The sequence below is a fragment of the Triturus cristatus genome, chromosome 2_2 (genome assembly GCF_964204655.1).
Source record: "Triturus cristatus chromosome 2_2, aTriCri1.1, whole genome shotgun sequence".
Classification (NCBI taxonomy): Eukaryota; Metazoa; Chordata; class Amphibia; order Caudata; family Salamandridae; genus Triturus; species Triturus cristatus.
The window spans coordinates 1,076,196,384-1,076,216,276 of record NC_140582.1 but is presented as its reverse complement, the minus strand read 5'-3'; the positions used below and the strand labels follow the sequence as shown (position 1 = coordinate 1,076,216,276).

Here is a 19,893-nt window from a genome sequence, read left to right as displayed (position 1 = left end):
AAATAGAGCTTTGGGAAGAACACATAAATGAGACCATCGGTAAGAATCAACAACCTTGGTGCCTTGTGTAACTGTCGCGTCTTGAAGCTGCATAACCAGAAAGGCTTATCTGAACAAACTTTGTCTAAGGCTTTCATTGTTCAAAATACACACAAAACCCACAGTGTAGACATTAGCTGTTCTTTTGTGCTGACTTTGCATGTTTACGCAGCCTACAATGTCTCAACTTAGATTCGTGACCTAATGTTTATGCAAGTGTGGTGTCAAGGATAGAGTCAGGCTGAAAACAGGTCAAAGGTGAGCATGGATGAAGCACAGCTAAATTAGAAAACGAGAGATTCAGATTTAAAGGTTTCACAGCCGGATTGATCTAGGTGAACCAAATCTTGAATGCAGATCCGCAGGTGATCTGCAAGGACTTTCTCCAGTAATTTGGATTCAAAGTTACTTAGGGAAATAGGGCGGTATGAGGATGGATCTTCTGGCAGGTGACCGGGCTTTTAAAATAGGACGATCTTGGCCTGACGCCAGTCCCGGCGTTATAGTTTACGTTCGAGGGCCTCGTGTATTGTTTCCAATAGCTGTGAGCCCAATGAGGACATATGACAACGGAGGACTTCTATGGGGAACCCATTAGGGCCCGTGGCCCGGCCTGGTTGCAACACACTTAGTGCCGCTGTTAAGTCGTCCACTCTAATGGGGGTATCTAATTGGTCCCTCATCTGGTCTGCTAATCTCTGGTGGAGAATGACTCGAAGGAACTCAGCTATGAGGTCCTCTGAGAGCTGTTCCTTCTAAGTGTATAATGTGGAGAAGTGACGCGCAAATTCTGTAACTACTTCTGCGGGGGATGAACGTAGAACACCATCAATACCTCTGATGGTGGGGACTGTGGCTGGGGTGCGCTCAGTTTGACAAAGTCTGTGCAACATTTTACTTGATTTATCTCCCACTGTTCTATCTGATGTTGAGATGCCATCCAGATCTCTTTCACCTCCTCCATAAGGTGTTGGTGTAACTGTTGTTGTGTGAGGAACAGGTTTCACTGAAGGGTTGGACTGGGATCCTACGTGTATCATGCCTCTAGGGATGTGTCCTGGGTTTCCAACTCCGCCCGCTGAGCGGAAGGTTTACGTTTGTCATTTGCCTTGTAACTAATATCCATCCCTCTAATCGTGGTTTTCAAGGCTTCCCAGAGTGTCTCATTGGAGGGAGCGGAGTCGGTATTTAGGGTGAGAAACTCTTGGATTGCCGTGTTCATACACTCTTGGTAGTCTGGATCTCGGAGAAGCCATGGGGACATTCACCACCTAAAGGGGGACTTATGAAAGTGCAAGAGAAGTGTCACCGTGACTGGGGAGTGGTCAGACAGCCCTCTAGGAAGATGGGAGACCTGGGAGAACCTGTGAATATAGTTCCGTGATGTTAACATGTAATCTAGACGAGACATGGATCCGTGAACCATGGACATGTATGTGTAGCCTATCTCAGCAAGATGGTATTCACGCCATATGTCAGCCCACCCCAATGTACCGGCAAGCAGTGACAATTTAGAGATCGCGGCGGGAGGGTTTGCACCTGATCCCTGCCTCCTATCAAGTGATAGCTATCATTCCAATCGCCACCCAAGAGAGACCGGCCCTCTGGGAGTTTGCTCCACTGACAGGCGAGACTTTCCACAAACTTGTTCCCCAAAGGCGGGGGTGCGTAGACGCTCCCTAGATTAATTGATTCCCCATCAAGTGTGCCCGACAGAAGGTCATATCCACCCCTGGGATCTACCCAGTGTTTAGTATGGATGAAGGAGACATGTCGATGAATAAGGATAGCTGTCCCTTGGGAGCCTCTAGTGAAACCTGCATGATATACCTGCTGATACCCAAATCTGGCTGGGCAAGGAGCCTTATTGCCCAATAGATGAGTCTCCTAGAGGAAGAGAATGTCGGCACCATATCGTTTAGCTTGCCGAAGGACAGCACCCTGTTTGATTTTATTAAACAGCCCTCGAACGTTCCACGTCACTACTGTGAGGTTACCTACATGAGAGGCAGCCAACTGTGCGGTCATATATCGATTGTGGGTCTAAAAAATCATGGCCTACCTAATGAAGACTGGGATGAGTGTCTGCGTGTGAAAGAGAACTGGAAACAACAGAATTCTAAACTCCATAAACACCCCCCTTTTTACCCCCCCTAGCTCCCCCTCCCGATACTGCCAAGAACTAGGAGCATCTGTTGCGGTATGGAACACCCCAGCAGCACAACTGGAGATCCCAGAGCTCCCCTAACCAATGGATCCCAACATTACCATAGAAAAAAACATTGGGGTACAGATGTCCAGGTCAGGTCCGCCACAATGTACAATGTCCACCTCTACTTGGTGATGGGTAGATGGAGTAATTCCAACCAATGGACAGTTAAACACGAGCAGGTGGAAGGTCCACAGGCCATGGAGTGATCAGGATATATGCTCGGGACTAGAGGCGCGCCGGTCGGAAACGGAACGATGTTGTCGCTTTGATTTGGTCCTGCTCCTGCGCAACCTGTTTCTTTGCGAGCCCCTGGAGGAATTAGACACTAATGGCAGCGGGGAATGAGTTTTCAAATGGGCTCTTTCATCAGACCAGGCGAAAAACTGCTTGAGTTGTGTCGAAAAAGTGGGTCTTGGAGTTATACACAACACAGAGCCTGGCAGGGTAAAGCAGCATATATGAAATATTAAGGTCACGCACTCTGTGTTGCTGCTGTGAAGGACTGTATTTGCTGTTGGACTAGACAAGTGTAATCTGGAAAAATCATTATAGGTTTAGAGTCAAAGAAAAGTTTATCCTTATGTGACCGAGCAAACTGTAACACTTCATCCCTGTCTGCAGCTTGGTGATGACCGGCCGCGGGTTCTCCCCGTGGGGTGGTTTCGTCGTAAGTGCCCAGTGAGCCCTCTCGACTGTGGAAGCTGATTATTGATAACTCACTGGTGCAGGGTCACCTCTTCATCCACGGGTTCTTAACAAGTAAGGAGGAATCGACACTGGAGCGAAGTACAAACCATAGGTCATTTATTTGCATTCATGAATGGGGCCTCGTCCGACAAGCATCATAGAGATACTCAAGGGGGAAGCACACCGAACGATGGTTACATGGATTTTTATAGCAAGAGATCACAAACCAGAGACGCCCAGAGGTAAATAGAGCTTTGGGAAAAACACACAAATGAGGTACCGATAAGAATTGACAGTCTTGGTGCCTTGTGCAATTGTCGCGTCCTGAAGCTGCACAACAAGATATGCTATCTGGGTAAACTTTACATGAGGCTTTACCATTGTCTGAAAAACCCCAAGCAGACGCCAGCTGTTCTTTTGCGCTGACTCTGCATGTATACACAGCCTACAGTGCCCCAATCTAGATTCTTTACTCCTGTTTATACAGATGCAGTGTCGGGGATAGAGCCGGGCTGGAAGTAGGGCAGGGGTGAAAAATGGATGAGGCATAGCTTAATCAAAAAATGAGAGAATCAGATTTTACATTTTAACACGACCACAAAGCACGTGGAGATCATGTCAGCAGGCAGCAGATCTTTGAGCCACGAGGTGAGGAAGCGATTCACAGAGTTGCCCTCGCATCCCTCCGGGAAACCAACAAAACGTAGATTGTTACGCCTGCCACGGCCTGTCGCCGCCTTCGGCGTCTTCAACCCAAGTAGCTAGCTCTTGGGAGATGACCGTTAATTTATTGACAGGCTGCTGTAGGGTCATCACATTATCCTCCACGGAGGACACCCATGTTTCAGCTTCTGTAATGCGGTCTACAGCTTTCCTCAGGGCTTGGAGTAAGAAGGAAACTTTGGTTCCAACTACGCCAATCTTGGCATCTAGTGTGTCTCTCGCTTCCGTAATGACCGCCAAAAGAGCTGCATTATATGGTAATGGGCCAGGTGTGGATCCTCCGCTCGCTGTTGTAGCGTATTGGTCTAAGGTACTCTGTTTCGGACTTGCAGTGCCAGGTTTATTTTTCCCCATTGTGTTCCGCAAATGAGTCACCTCGGGTCTGCCGGGGGAATACTGCTCATGATTTGGTGTGGCACTCGAAGTCGCGACAAGGCCAATTCGCCACTCTATGAGCTCACCAGGGAGAGTGCTGCGAGCCAGCCCTCTCAGAAACCCCCAACTGCCAGGCCACAAGCTGCACTGGGCCTAGCCCAGCTGCCTCCGCAGCCCACAGCAGGGAGCCAAGCAGCCCCTTCGATCAGGACCTAACTGCCAGACCACCAGCATGCCACACACACCCACCCGACTACCCCTGTACTGCAGGGCTATTTCCTTATGTTATGTAGTAATCAATTGCACTGCGTGAGGGCTCATTATGGGGTCGTTCTACATCTCCCTGCTAATCGGCTCGAGGGTATTGAACCACACCTCTGCCTCAGTAGCGTGGCGTAGCGCCGCGCCAGCAGCACGACATGTTCAATATGGCCAGAATGGGGGCTAGAAGCAGCTCGCAATGACCCACAGGGGCACCAAGATGGTGTCACCAGTGCTGCTTGAATCCAGGTCGAGGTGTTCGCACAAGCCCCTAATCCATCTGGTGTCCTCCAGCCAAGGGGAAGCGTAGTGCACCTAGTTTGTAGGTAGAGGTGGTGCGTGTGTACCGCAGCCGAGAAGGCAAAGCCTCCGTGCCGGATCCCTGTGTAACCCGCCCTGGGAAGCGCTCGGTCACAGAGAGCGCAGGGAAGGCCCCGCGAGCATGGCGGGGTGCGTCTCCCACCCCCACCTCCGGAGGCCTGAGACGGCTTCCCCCCGCCCTCCGAAATCGAGGCCCGAGCAAACCCCGCAGCTCCAGCAGAGAACCAGTCTGGGCTCATGGGGCTCCCCCGTGACCAGGACCACGGCCGGGTGGAGAGACAGCTGCCCAACAACAACCGGCCACGGCAGGGGCAAGAAACCAGCACACCCGCCCTAGCCCCCCGCGTTACAACTCTCCTCACCGCAGAACTCGATCCACGGCCCGGGTCCTAGCTACACCTCTTCAGGCCCAGGTGGTAGGCTGGTGGCGTTAGGCCCGATCCTCGAGGCGTCCCACACAGCTCCGACGTCGTCCCCCAAGCCAGCGCCGGCGACCAGATTCCTGCACCGCGCCGGGGGCACAAAGCAGATTGGCAGTCCTTAGGGCTGCGGATGGGCTGCACCTAGTCGATAATAATAGGATTTACTGCGGAATAATGAGTTGGGCGCGCAGAGCTAATTCAAGTAGTGTCCGCCATGTTGGCTGACCAAGCCAACCCCCTTACTTTAGAGTTTACATTTCCTTTCCTGCCTAGTTGCTGGTTATTATAATTTTTCGCTGTATAGCTGGCCATTCATTCTTTTGTAAAAATTGCCCGTTTTTCAATTACAGTAAGTTTATGACCAGTAAATCATTGTCTGCCCAGTGTTAATGCTGTCTTCATAACTGAATTTATTGTGCTAGTCACACCAGGAAGGCTTTTTAATTTCTGATGTCTACCGCATTGGAGATTTACCTCCATTATTTATTGACCATGCTTGATAAGTCCAGGCTAGAGGGATAGCTTGTCGGCACCTCCCATTTACAACCATTAAGCCGAGATTCCAGGTCTTTTACTAAGTTTTTACCAATTGTCCCTCCAGCCGTTTAAACTCCAAAATTGGGGATTGACTGGGAATGGCCCACTGGAAGCCCTGTCGTATTATTACTTCGTCTCGTGCATATGAATTTACTAGGTTCATATTAAAATCCCCTGAAATTATTTTATCGCAATGTGTCTCCATTTTTGGATGTAATAATATTTCTATTAAGTCATTTGCAATTGCTTTCCTGGCACTTGCCTCCGATTAGATATAGACAGATATTAATAAAATATATTTTTTTTTGTTAGCTTCTTTATAGCACAGTTTTTCAATTAAGATTTTATTTCCCCTAGTACGTATTTGTTCACTTTCTAGTTTTGAGTCTATTGTTATAAAAGTTGCCAATCGCCCATATTTATTTATTTTAATGGCCGGAACAAAAAACATCGTAAACCCTTCAAGCACAAAAGGCTGCCGTGCCCATGTCTCTTGTAGAGGAATAATCTGAAAGTTCTTGGACATAAACATCTGGTTTGCACTTTGCGGATGCGAGCCTATACCATTTAAGTTCCAGGTGCAGATTTTTATCATTTCCCTTTGTTCAAATTGTGGACTCCGACGCCTTGCTGTTGATTCTTTCACGCTTGGTGTGCGCCGTGCAGTGCTGCCCTTAACTAACCGAACTTGAGATTCGTGGATTCCTCTTCTTGAGGTTTAATTGTAGCACTGCTCATTTCAGCAGTTTTACCCTTAGGATTTTTTAGTACCGATAAAACTTGCTTATTTGCCTTTTTTGTGTTCATATTTGTAGCTAGTTGATAAACAGATCCCTCTGGCAATATAAATGGATTTGGATAGAACATTTTCGAGGGCCTTGTGATTTTTATACCCCAATTTTGATTTTTTTTAAATATTCTTTAAGGATTTGCACCGGAAGGTGGTTAGCATTCTATGTCACCAATTTGCTTTCTTGAAACTCTTCTTTATAGTTTGGTAACAATTCAATATACTCTATATCTACACGTTTAATATTTTCGAGCGACTGGATTACTTTTAGCAATTTTAGAATACTTCCCCTATTCAAAATATCATGTTTTCATCTTGACCAATGTTCGGGTTTAAAAATGAGTTGCCTCTTACCAATGTTATGGTCGTTAGTTGTACTCCTATTATCACACAATATTAACTTCACCCTTTGAAATAGATTTACATGCAAGTCAGATGAATTCTTGCTGCGTTTTTTAGGAGCATTTTTCATCGTAATTGTCACTTAGATTTAACGTTCTAAGTTGCGTTCCTCAATATCCTCATAGTGGGTCTCCTCATTTTCCTTTGGGCAGTTTGCTCCTCCTAGATTGTCCAGTTGAATAAGATATTCATCTTTTTTTCTCGGGGTGTTCCTATCTTTTGCTAAGTTACTTTCTTCTCGAATCTCGAGGCCAGATTTTCCTGTTTGTTTCTTCCATTCCCGGGTTAAATGCTCTTTATTACAGTTTCAAAGCATTATGGACACTGAAGTTCTGTTAAAAGGTGATGATTGGGACCAAAATAAAACAATCTCGGACATTGCTATAAAAGAGTGCATTTGGCAATAGATGAATCCGAGTATTGATCACATGAAGCGCTCTCTGGCCCCGAACCGGTAAAGATTATGAAATGTTTTAAAAAGTGACATTTTTTTGTAACCTGTTATATGCACTCTAAGTCCTTCTTCACTGTGGGAGATCATTCTGTATTTAAAACCTAGACCAACTGACCCTGTTTGTGCATATGATTACTACCCTGGGGGGGTCGAAACGCGTAATGCTTTACGATTTGAACTTACCTGCTGCAATTAAAAGATCTGCTTCACCTACATTTCGTTTGTAGGGCTTGTCTTTCACATTGTGGATGTTATGTGATTTATTTATTCAATATTTGGCCGTGACGTTGCCACCAAGCCCCGACCCGACTGGCAGCGTGTCCCTTTCGTCAAAATTTCGTCTGGATATATATTTTACCAAACTTGTTATTGAATTTGCTATTTCATTATATAGGTAGGGTTTAGACTAATCTTTTACTAGTAGGAGGGATGTGTGATGTAAAAAGCTTTGTGTTTTTCTAATATGCCACCTTATTATATGACTGCTGAGGTTACCATATTAATTTCCTTCATTGATACATAAGCTGTGTCTGTGCACTGTTTTCAGAGGCCTGGGTGAGGGTTGACTCAAATGCATATAATGCCTGCAGATAAGAGTTCCCCTGGCAGGGTAGTCTGAGTCATAACACTGAATCTGGATGAGCCTACCTCATCATAGAAAAGGGTGAATGACACCTGTATGTGCATCTCTTCTCTGAAGGAGATGTGAAACGCATTATCCCCTCGGGGGTCTCAGAGTGGATGTGTCCTAACAAAAATTGGGATTTCCACAGCATTGCTTTTATTTATTCTAAATTTGTCATCATAGGTTTGTTTTGTTATTTAATAATTTACAGTTCAAAAGTAGAGTAAATACAACTTTATTTGCTACTAAGGTTCTCAGACTGGTCATATGGAGTTCTAGGCCACAGACTTTCATCAGTATGTTTTAAAGGCTTAAAAAGGTGCAAGCAAGACAATTATAGAGATGTATGTTTACAAGACTAGAAGAGAGATGTTAGATTGTTTTTAGCTGACTGTATAATATTTTCTGATAGGGACTTCTAACTGCAGGTTCCTTACCTTTTGAATATTACCCCTGGAGCCAGCCTGGATCCTGAATCTTTTCAGCAGTACCTCGCCACCGTCGGGTAGCACTGTTGCCGTTCTGCCCCAGCAATGACATGTGAAGGTCATATTGGCGCCACACCTGCATGCTGACATCAGTTCCTTTCTTTCCACGCCAACAAATGCGTATTCAGAGCTCTCTTAGTATCTCTGACACATGTACCTCGAAATTTCTTCAGTGTGCAAGGCATGTCACACCCTAAAATGGCAGGTTTTAAGCTCTGTAGGGACCGTCTCAAACAAATGTCTGTGACCTATCCCACCAGGTATGATGTCTGTCATGTCTGGGGTTGGGGCACGGCTCCAAGGTCTGCAGCGACTACATGTCAATCCGGAGGCTATCTGGAACCTCATGGTTAAGCTTTATGTCACCAAGCACAAAAAGTAATTGTCTGGCTGCTCCAAGTCACAGTCCGCATCCAAAGTAGGGTCCTGCACCTGGATTCACCGGAGTCACTAGAGCCGCTGGAGAGGTCTGTCTTCATCGGAGTCCGAATCCTCAGGTAAATTGAAAAAGAAGCATAAGAAATCTAAGCGAGGTGGGACCTCTCGTATAGATCTTGCTCCCGAAGTCAGCTGATTTCTGCGCCAATCCGGCAACTAGTGTCGGCGCAGGCACGGTTTCCTGTGTTGACGACCTTGCCACATCAGATCGAAGAATTCTGCGCAGCCATGCTCCGTCTCTCTTTGGATCCTTACATTGGGCTCCGTAAATTTTCCGGCTATGGTTTGTTTTCTTCGAACACGATGCCAATAGCTCATCATCCGGCTTTTCCTTCTCTCCAAACTTCTGGGATGGTTAAACACGCTACTCGCTTAGGGCTGTCTACAGTGTCTGATCTCTATCCTGGGGGCACATTCTTCTCACTTGCTGCCGACTCCGACCCCATGGACACTATACTTTACTATCAACACACAACTGTCTGCAGGGAGCTTCACCTCTCGTTTCCCCAGCCCCCTCCCTCGGTGGTCACTCTCGACTTCCTTTATACGTCCCCCTCCCCTCGGAAACTAGTCACTAAAATTTACGCCCTCACGCTGGCAGCATCTTCCAATTCCACTGACCGGGCGCATGTGGTGTGGGGTGAGGACCTAGGTGTCGAAATCTCTCAAGCTGACTGGCTCTATTGTTGTAATCAGATTAAACACCTGTACCCAAATTACCGTCTGCGCCTTATTCACTTTAAGTAATTACATAGGCTCTACCGGACTCCCGCCCAGCTGCACAAGATGGGACTTATTCCCAATGATAGATGCCTGCACTGCTTTGCTCCTGCGGCTGACTTTTCCCTCCTCGCCTGGCTGTGTCCCCAGGTCTCCGCATACTGGCGTGAGGTCTGCACTGCTATTTCTGAGATCACCTCGTCGTTGGTTCAGCCCGATCCTCCGCTTTGCCTTTTAGGCTTTATTAAATATTGCCCAGATGCCTCCCGCCGCCTGACTGCCATGCTACTTGTCGTTGCGCGGCGCAGGGTTTCCATGTGCTGGGGCGGTAAGCGTGCACCTAAGGTTGCACTTTGGCTTGAGGATGCATCGCGCTGCCAGACCCTCCTGTCCGAATTCTGTGAGCTTATGCCAGCCAGATCCTGCCCAATTGACATATGGGGCCCACTCGTGTCTTATCTCCTAAGTCGCAACTCACAGCGCCTGGCAACCTCTCCCCCGCTCCCTGCCGGGCTGCCGGTGAAGGTCAATGAGTAGCTTGTTTCCCGCTCCCTCTCCCCACTGTTCTGCCATCCTCTCTCCCTTACTTAAGGTGCTTCTGTCTGTGGTCGACCCCACTGTTTTGGTGCTCCTACAATATTCCTTTTTTGTATTGATCTCCAATGCTCTGTGTTCGAGGTATCTTACACTGAAATATATCATATGCCTGTACATGATGTTTTGATACGGTGCAATCTTGTAACTTCGCTATGCAATTTTGTTCAATAAGGGTTTTTGAAAACTCCCAAAAAAACCTTTAAAAAAACTGCTTGTAAGGACGCTACTCCCCGCGCCCTTTGGGATTTGGTGGCACTAGTCCTTCCTAGTGTGCCTGAAGACCTTCGACCTGTTCTCGCTCAGGCTATTCAAGACGGTTGTGATGTGGCCAAGTTTATGATTCCTTCTGGCTTGGACACCAGCGATTTCATTGGACAGGCACCAGTGTTTCTATTCGCTGCCGTGCGTGGCTGCCATCGACTGGGTTCTCAGGCAATTTCCAGTCCTCCCTGATTACATGCCCTTCGTTGGGAGTGTTTGGGGGCAAGGCTGGATCCGCTCTAGAGCTTTTTAAGGAGAGCAGTGCTACTTCTCGCTCTCTGAGCCTTTCCACCCCCCCCTCACCAACAGTTCCACCGTTCCTTTTACAGCTTCAGGCTTGGGGTGTCATATCATGAGCCTGTCCAGCCTTCTCAGGGAACCCAGCAGTTTCCCGGTCGAGGTACCCACTGACCCCATGGCTAAGCTCAACGGTCTGCTCAGTCTATCGTTCCCCCTGCAGCCTCACCTTCCAAAACTCCTTAACATGCCCCTACAGGTGCACAGCCACTCAGTGGGAGGCAGAATCCATTGATTCTATCCCGGTTCACCAGGAATAACTTTGAACAGTAGAGTTCTAAAGATCATCCTCATGGGTTACTCTTAACACTTCCCTTCTTCCCTACTGCATCTTCCATCGTCTCCCCAGTGACTGACTGAGGACCATCTATCAATTTTGTGGCAGGAAGTGCAATCCCTTTTTGCTGAAGGGGCTATCGAGAGGCTATCACCAGTAGCAGGTTGTGGTTGTTATTCCCACTACTTTCTGGTGCCGAATAATGATGGAGGCCTGCAGCCTATTTTAGACCTGCGCTCTCTCAATGCCTTCCTCTGGAAGAAGAAATTAAAAATGCTCTCTTTAGCTCAGGTCTTGTATCTCCTTGGCCTTGATAACTGGATAGTGGAGTTGGACCTGCATGATGGCAATGTCCATATACCTGTCCTGCTGGCCCACCCGCACTACCTGCGGTTTGTGGTGAGACAGGAGCATTTTCAGTTTGCGGTGCTCCCCTTTCTACTCACCAGTGCATCTCTGGTGTTCACACAAGTGAAGGCATTAGTGCCAGCTCACCTTCAAAGGTTAGAGTGGCAGTCTTCCCCCTACCTCGATAACTGAGTGTTGAAGGCGGTCTTGCTTCAGGCAGTTGTTAACCACCTTCAGATTATGGAGAACCTCTTGTCATTTCTGAGGTTCACTATTAATGTGCCAAAGTCACACCTGACTCCTTTTTGGACACTTCCCTTCATCAGGGACATTCTGGATGCGATTCAGTTTCATGCCTTTCCCCCCAGCAAAAGAGTCCAGGATATTCAGGCTATGATCATGATCTTTCAGTGAAGCCGACTTTGAGGCTACTGGGACTGATGGGCTCTTGCATCCTGCTGGTCGAGCATGCTAGGTGTCATATGAGGGCTCTCCATTGGCATCTGAAGTCCTAGTGGGCCCAACATCTTGGGACCTCTTTGATCACGTTGCGATTTCAAAGGAGACTGCCATAGATCTGTAGTGGTGGCTGCTGGAGTGCGATTGGGTTAGCAGCAGGTCCCTCTCTGTTCTCCACCCGGAGCTGATAGTAGTAACTTCGTTGGGGTAGCCACTTAAGAGGTGGAGATCAGAGATCTCTGGTCTCCGGCAGATACCTGGCTCTGTATCATCCTGCTGGAACTGAGTGCCATCCATGTGGTGTTGAAAGCCTTCTTGCCCTCCTCTAGCTCACTGGTCCATGTGCTCATGGACAACACTACCTCCATGTGGTACTGCAACAGAGAGGGCCTGTGGTCCTGGAGACCCTGCACCTCTGGAAATGGCGGGACCGGCAGGAAATGTTTCTGATCGCGAACTACTTGGCATGATCTTTGCATTCCAGGGCAGATGAGTGTATCTCTCAATGCCTAGTAGATCACGAATGGCAGTTACAAGCAAGTGGAGCAATGTCTTGTCTGCAAATGGGTAGAACCTCAGCTAGGTCTGCTCGCCACTGCCGAGAACACGCAATGTCAGCTTTTCTGCATGTTGTAGTTTCCAAGGGATATCTTGCTCTGGGACGCGCTCTGCCTTGTGAAGAGCTCAAGACTCCTGTATGCCTGTCCACTGATACCACTCCTATTGTGAGTTCTCAAGAAGATCATGACTGACTGAGCCCAAGTCATCCTAGTAACTCCATTTTGGGCACAGAGAGTATGGTATCCAGTACTCCTGGGTTTAAGCATCTGTCCTTCGATCAGGCTGCCCATCCGGGAGGACCTGCTGTCCTAGTAACAGGGCGGTGTTCTGCACCCGGTTCTTTACAAACTCCACCTTCATGCTTGGAGATTCAGTGGTGATGGCTGACCACCTGCCGCCTTCCGTGGGAGGTGGTTGATGTCATTTTGGCAGCCAGGCGTCCCGCGATGAAAACTGTATATGCTGATCGTTGGGCCAAATGTCTGGTTGGTGCGGCACACTTTAGATTGACCCCTCCAGGCCAATGTATCTGATGTTCTGTTGTTTTGTCTCTTGCCTGCCAGGGTTTTGCATTGGGCACGATTAAAGACTATCTTCGTGACCTTTCGGCCTTCTTGCAGTTGCCAGATCAGCCTTCCTTATTTAAGTCACAATTTGTGATGCGATTTTTGAAAGGGTTCCAACATATTTTTTTCCCTTCTACTTTAGTGATTCACATATGGGTCCTCAATCATGTTTTTACTTATTTGATGTGCCCATTCGAGACTCTCTGCATTGGTCCCCTACAGCTCTTTATTGTCAAGACGATGTTCCTCCTTACCATTACCTCAGCACGGTTTGTCAGTGAGCTTCAGGCTCTTTGTGTTAATTCACCATGCACCCCCTTCTTCCCAGACAAACTGGTCCTGTGGACTTGGGCATCCTTTCTTCCTAAAGTTGTGACACCCTACCACGTGAGCTAAACCATCACCCTGCTGGAATTCTATGCACCGCCTTGCCCTTTTATGGATGTGGAGAAGCTCCATTACTATGTAGAAGAGTATCTACATAGGTCATACCAAAGGCCACGGATGGACGTTCAGCTCTTTGTGGGGTTTACTGGCACAAAAAAGGCAAGGCTGTGAAGAAGAGAACATTCGCCCGCTGGATTGCATTGTGCAGTAAGATCTGCAACGCATTTTAGGAAGGACTTTGTGCTCATTCAACCAGGGCCAAAGCTTCTACCACTGTGTTAGCACGCACTCCCTGTCCTAGACGTATACCTGGCAGCCACATGGGTGTCCTTTCTTACATTCACAAAGCACTACTGTCTTGTTAGCCAGGTTCAGGGTAGTTTGCCCGCTCGGTCCTCAAGGACTTTTTGATTTGAGCCCATTCACAGACCCACCTCCAGTATGTACTGCTTTGCTATCTATTCAAAAGGTAAGGAATCTGAGGTTAGAATCCTCTATTAAAAGAATACGTTACTTACCTTCTGTAACGCTCTTTCTGGTTGAGACTCTATCCATAGATTCCTCACCGACCCTCAAATCCTCTCCGTTCTATGATTGAACTGTACTCTTTAATAAGATCCAAGTCTAGGAAAATGTACACTACTCAAGGCGATTTGCTCTTGGTGCTCTGCTTCTGCGGGGCACAGATAGCCTTGAACACAACTGACATCCTTGCACAGGGGTGGAGTCTATATGGGCCCTGCACGTCATTTGCCAGAGCAGAACTGCATCAGTGCAGAGCCGCACGGCGCCCCCAAGGTACTGCTGAAAAGTTTCCGGATCCAGTCTGACGCCCGGGTAATATAATTATAAGGTCAGGAATCTGGGATAGATAGTCTCTACCAGAATAAGTATTACCGAAGGTGAGTTACTTGTTGATGAAAGATCAATCACAAATTCGAATTTACTTGTTGCCTCGCTTAGAAGATTGTGCATTACACTAAACATATTCTTTCACCTCTCTTGAAAAGGCAGTTGAATCGATTCAAGCTGAAGATGAAAGCGCCAAACTTTGCAAGCGCCGGATTGAACATCTTAAAGAGCACAGCAGTGACCAGCCAGCTGCTGCAAATATGTGGAAGAAGAAACGCATGGACCGCATGATGGTGGAACATCTCTTACGCTGTGGCTATTACAATACTGCTGTAAAACTAGCCAGGCAAAGTGGCATTGAGGTAGGCTAGTGTGGTAGATTAATATGGCAACCAGACTCTACTTTTGGCTTGAATGTTAAATTAGCATTCTATAACTGATATAACATCTGTATTATCTGTATGCGATCCCTACGTTGGTTAGTTGCCCTGACCACCAAATTTACAGCCTTTTCATGGAACTTCATTTTCTAGGCCAATGGTTGTGGCTGTGCCTCATTGATAATTAAACGTGGATGGACTTTGAAGGAATGCTGCCTTAAGGAGAACTGTTTTATTGATTGGTGGATATTAGATCTCGATCACTACTCTCGTGTGGGCGATTTCCCTTAATTTTGCTGAAGTCAATTGTTTTTTCTCCTTCCGAGGCTGCTATAAAATGCACATTATCCCAAATTGCACGATCTTTAACTACATGAACTAAAAGGTCTGTTCATTTACCTGTACAACCTTATTAGATGAGCTCATTGGCAGATGATGGTATACATTATCATCAGTTAGAGCAATGAAGCTCGATTTTTCATATAATCTGTACCGTTGTTAAGGATGCCCTAACCCAGTTAAAGAAGTATCAGCCTAATGGGCCCTGCTATTCGGCCACCCTACCTCTGGCAACCAAACAGTTCCTACATTCACATCACATGTTGGAGGATGGGGTGCAAAGGGGATGTCTTGCTGGATTTGAAGGAAGAAGAGGCTGGGGAAACCCCCCATTTTCATCTCAGAGCCTACAAGGCATGGTGTTAAGCCACACCTTGCAGGCTCTCTGGCAAGGACAGTGTGAAGAACACTGACCAAGGCCACTCCCTGTGCCTAGAACCACAGAACACAGCCAACCATCTCAGTAGTTTGTTACGGTGGGCCCTTTGCATTAAACAAAAAAGCTTAGACCAACACACATTTAGTGCAATGAGCCAGAGTTTATATTGATTATCAAGTTGAGCTCAGCTGTTAAATTCCACAGCTATTTTCGAAATAAACATTTGAGCAAAGGGTACGTCTAACAATACTGTATTGAGATTTAAACTGCTGAAAGCACCAGACTACAACAGACCCTGCTGCAGATGTTTGTCACCTTCCAATGTCAGAAGGAGGCACTGATATAATTATGTGGATGACATCTTGATGATGTACATAGAACAGTCTTAGCTTTGTATAATTCGGAAATTGTAGCAGGTGAACACACTCATCAGTTGAGAACCTCCACAGCTGTCCAGCAATATGCGTAGATCCGTCTAGTAATAAACAATTGAAATTCTTCTGGTTTCAATTAACATTCTTTACATTTTTGTTATGATCCATGTACAAACAGGATGTGGGATAGGAGCGTATCGATATCCGATTGCTGTTGTGAAAACTAAGACGGAGTGTGGATTTCTAGTATTCTCCCTCACGCCCAGTGAGTAGAAGTATAATCCGAATAAACCTGTTCCTGTGTTGCAACGGCATGCCGACTCCTTGATCTGAGAAATGTACTAATATAATCCAGCTGGGAGTGCTTATCCCCTGAGTTTAACTCCTTTTAGGAAGCTAGATATTCTCAGTGACTTTTCAATCTTTTATTCTTAATCTTTTGTTGCAGGGATTCTGCACAAACACAGAACTATGCGCAGGATTATAGGACCTTGGTGTATAGGGACTGAGTTATCCTACCACCTTAGTACCCACAAACCCAGGACCGACTAGCTATAGTGTTTCACTTGCTCTCCTACTTGCATTTAAATTTTTTACATTTTACTCACTCACAGAGAAACAAGTGATTAGACACCCCAGAACACAACACTCCCAGATCTCTCAGGAATCGCAGTAACAAGACACAACCTTTCGCTCGCACTCTTGTACTTGTCCAAAATAATATCTGACAGAGACACAAAACAGTTTAAAATATTTATTTTAACTAACGTGCCCTAACATGCACTATACGTGCCACAACAAGCAGGAAAATGCATAGTACAAATACAGTTAGCATAGCAGCTAGTCCATAAATCTTAAAGGGAGATGTCATCATGAAAAGGCCATAGACCCTAACCTCCCTCCCCTTGCTATGAAGCAGTATTATCATATATTAGATCATCTCTGGTCTTTGTCAGCAGACCCCATACCTCAGCCTATAGATGATAGATCTGCATCATAGGTGCTGTTTCGCTCTTCTCCCTGGAAAGGTCCCTTTCCAAGTGTGTGTTACCTATTCGTGTATTCTAATAAAACCAAAGTACGTTTTGTCTAAACAGCTGCTGCATTGGTATGTTTTGTCTCAGGGCTGAGGCCTGGCTAGAACAAAATAACAAGGGGCATTTGTTGTTCGACCTTGCACATAATTTGCAGTCAAAATCCCAGGAACACACAGAGTGAACAGAGTGAGTTCTCATGTGAAAATAACCATAGAAATTATTGCAAAAAATAAAAACGTGTAGTAACGTGCGCGAAGCAGCAGAGAGGCTACAACTAGCTCATGCTAACTTAGTGAAGACGACAATGTCCCTATGGGCCACGTGACACTTTCTATTGCATTGCGAATCATAGGTTGATAAACTGTCAAGTTTTTGCGTGTGGAAGGGGGATTGTTCAGCTAGGTATGCAGTCTCATTTGCAACTACGAGTACTGTTGTCACTTCAGTTCCATCACCTGACTTGATTTCCTCAAACGTATGTTCAGAAGATGTGTTGGGGGAATGTAGCAGGAACATAGGATTTAGTCAGTGCTTAGTTTGAGCCGGTGGTTTCCAGTACTCGGCACCGCCACTTAATTGCTAACACTAGCACTTATGACCAACTTCAAACTGAGTGATGGAATGCACTCCATTTTTCCTTTTTCTTTTTGATTTACTTTTGACAGCCGCTTAATGGCAAAGTTTTAGCGTGCTGGCTCGCCTTATGCTCTGTCGTGATTGCACGAACGTAGAATAAACATATCAAGCTGGTAGGTCGTCACCCCCCAGGCTCGAGGCGCTACAGCTATACAAGCATTACATTTAAAAAAGTCAACACCCAAAAACCAAAGTAATTGTACCATTTCATCCGTTTTATTCCATAGTTATTCCATGATTACTTCGATGCTTTTACAAAAACAATGTAATTCCACACTTTAAATGCAGCAGAAATGCCAATCCAGGCCTTATTCAGTCTGCCACACGTTGGGGCTATTTGTTTTATTTAGAGATGAGCAAAACAATAGTTGTTCATTAATTCAATATACCTTAAAAATAACTAATACGTACCACCAAGCCATTCTTTTAGCTTTGGGGGCCTGGAATAGTGTGAAGTGTCACACTTGTAGGAGACACTTGTACAAGTGTGATGGTTAGTAGATGTGTTTGTACTGTCATCGGTAGTACTGTACAGGGCAATACTGTACGGGGCAATGGGTGGTGCAAGCTGCAGTGGCCTCCTGACGAGGGCCCTGGCAATTATTTATTCATAAATTAAGCACTGGTTTAAGGCTATTTACTGATTGCTCTAGCCCATGTTTCTCCAAGACTGCTCCTGACTTTGTGCCACCACCCAGTCTGTTGCATTAAGGTCGTCTGCCATCTTGTTCTTCTGCTTACCTAACCTCGAGGTTAAAATACTCAAACCGCAAGCACTGATTTAACTAAAAACCCTGCAAACAAGCAGTTCAAATGCCAGCACTGTAAATAAATTAAAGCGCGCACACTTCCCTCAGTCTAAGAAAAGGAATTCTTGCGCCCCATCACAAAAACAGTAACACCAGGGGGACTGTGGAACCATACATAAAATGCCATACCATCGAGGGACGTCTCATCTGAACTGTAGCATCCCCTTAAGAAAAAATGAAAACCAGTGGTGGAAGGTGGTGAGCCAAAGCGCTCTCTACTTGTTATTGTACCTTTATGAAGGATTGATGACATGGGGGTCTTCCAGAGAGCTAAAGCTGTCCGTAGTCGCCTAAAAGTAAGATCTGTGTCCAGAGTATTGATTTTACAGATGCACTGGAGAGAACAAAAACAAACCCGTAGCAGTGAGTCATAAGCCCCTATGTGTCCCTCTACAGGTAATCTGTAAACCCTGAGGAGTGCATTGGAAGCCCCACAATAGTGTATACAGTTATGGATGTAGAGGACTTTTGCTTGGATGTACAAGTCCTTTTTTCATGGATGTACTGGAATGTTTTGCTTATATGTCTCCATCTGTAATGTCTTTCATGGGTACAATCCAAGCAATGCCTTTGTTGGTATAGGGCTGTGCTTCATGCAAATGAGTGAATATATATTTTTCTTTGCGCAAGTGCTGACTTTGTACCTGTGGAATGAGTAACACAGAACTGGAGTGGGAGGGCGCACAGACATCTGTGGTCCCTTTTTAGGTTGAGTCTAGGACTGCACATGCGCTGTCTCTCGACATGCTGTAATCATTCTGTGGGCTTTATGCCTGCCCATAGTCTTGTGATTCTCTCGTTCCTTTGTCACTCATGTAATCTTTGTTTCTGGCATGCATTTATCATGCCTCCTTTCGTGTTTATCCCTTCCCAAGCACAGCAGACATGTACGTTCTTCTTCAACTGCCTCTCTTTAATATGTGTTTCTGGGACTTTGTGTTTGCAGTCGCACCACAGCGACCGTCGATGACTGACTAGCTTTCTTAGTGAAATCAAGTGTCTTTTGAGGTGAAGCTCGGGCAGCGCGATGAGACATCCTTTAATCATTTCTGCTCATTCCTTTGCTTGTTTTAAATTTTGTTTCCGCACTCCGAAGGTATCTGTGTGTTGGCTCAAACCCAGTTCCCAATCTTCAAAGTCTGCCACTGTAGCCATTATGCCAAATCCTCTTTATTGCCCCGTTCTGCCTGCGCCCTCCTCCCCTGCACCAATCACTGGATGTTGAACCTCTTGTCAGACTTGCACCTTGTATTCCCCAGCTTCAGTGCCCTCCCCAGCTCCATTATTTCTACATCTCCCCACTCGCTGTTATTTTAAAACCTAGCCCACATGGCCTCCCGCCACCCGTTATTTATTCATTTTAAACCAACTATTTTTAATCCACCCACCCTCCAGCGTTGGTTTTGATTCTCTTGCCTGCCGCCTTTGTTTCCCATTCTCCTCCCTCTTGTTTACTGAGCGACTCAGAGTTGCACGAGGGAGTTGGAGACGAGGGCCGAGGACAGCTGTAATTTCTACGAATGTGACCCATGCTGGTGAGTAAGACAACGTGGGCGGATTTTGTCTTGGTTGAACTCCTCTGCTGCGCTGCCTGGACTGTGCCTTCACCAAGTGTGCGTCATGTGCTTATCTCCCTTATGTTGTTCAGTCCTCTGCCCGGTCCCATGCACTCTACTGCTCGGAGACCCGCTGCACTTTTCAGCTGCCCACGTGAGTCATGTTTACAAAATTACTGGTGTGGCCCAGGTAATATGAGTAGTTTTAACGACCCCGATCTGGTGCGTGGCCCAGATTTCTAAAACTGCAAGGGACTGAGTGCAAGAGACCACCCCCTGAAGTC

The 19,893-nt window shown here is 46.4% G+C and overlaps 1 protein-coding gene across 1 annotated transcript in view; it reads left to right on the top strand.

The window, feature by feature from the left end:
- Positions 1 to 19,893, top strand: part of MAEA (macrophage erythroblast attacher, E3 ubiquitin ligase) — a 391,495-nt gene that overhangs the window by 81,278 nt on the left and 290,324 nt on the right. Inside the window, exon 3 of the mRNA XM_085642591.1 lies at positions 14,258 to 14,461. Within this exon, the coding sequence (XP_085498717.1) occupies positions 14,258 to 14,461 (204 nt within the window). The remainder of the gene's footprint in view (positions 1 to 14,257; positions 14,462 to 19,893) is intronic.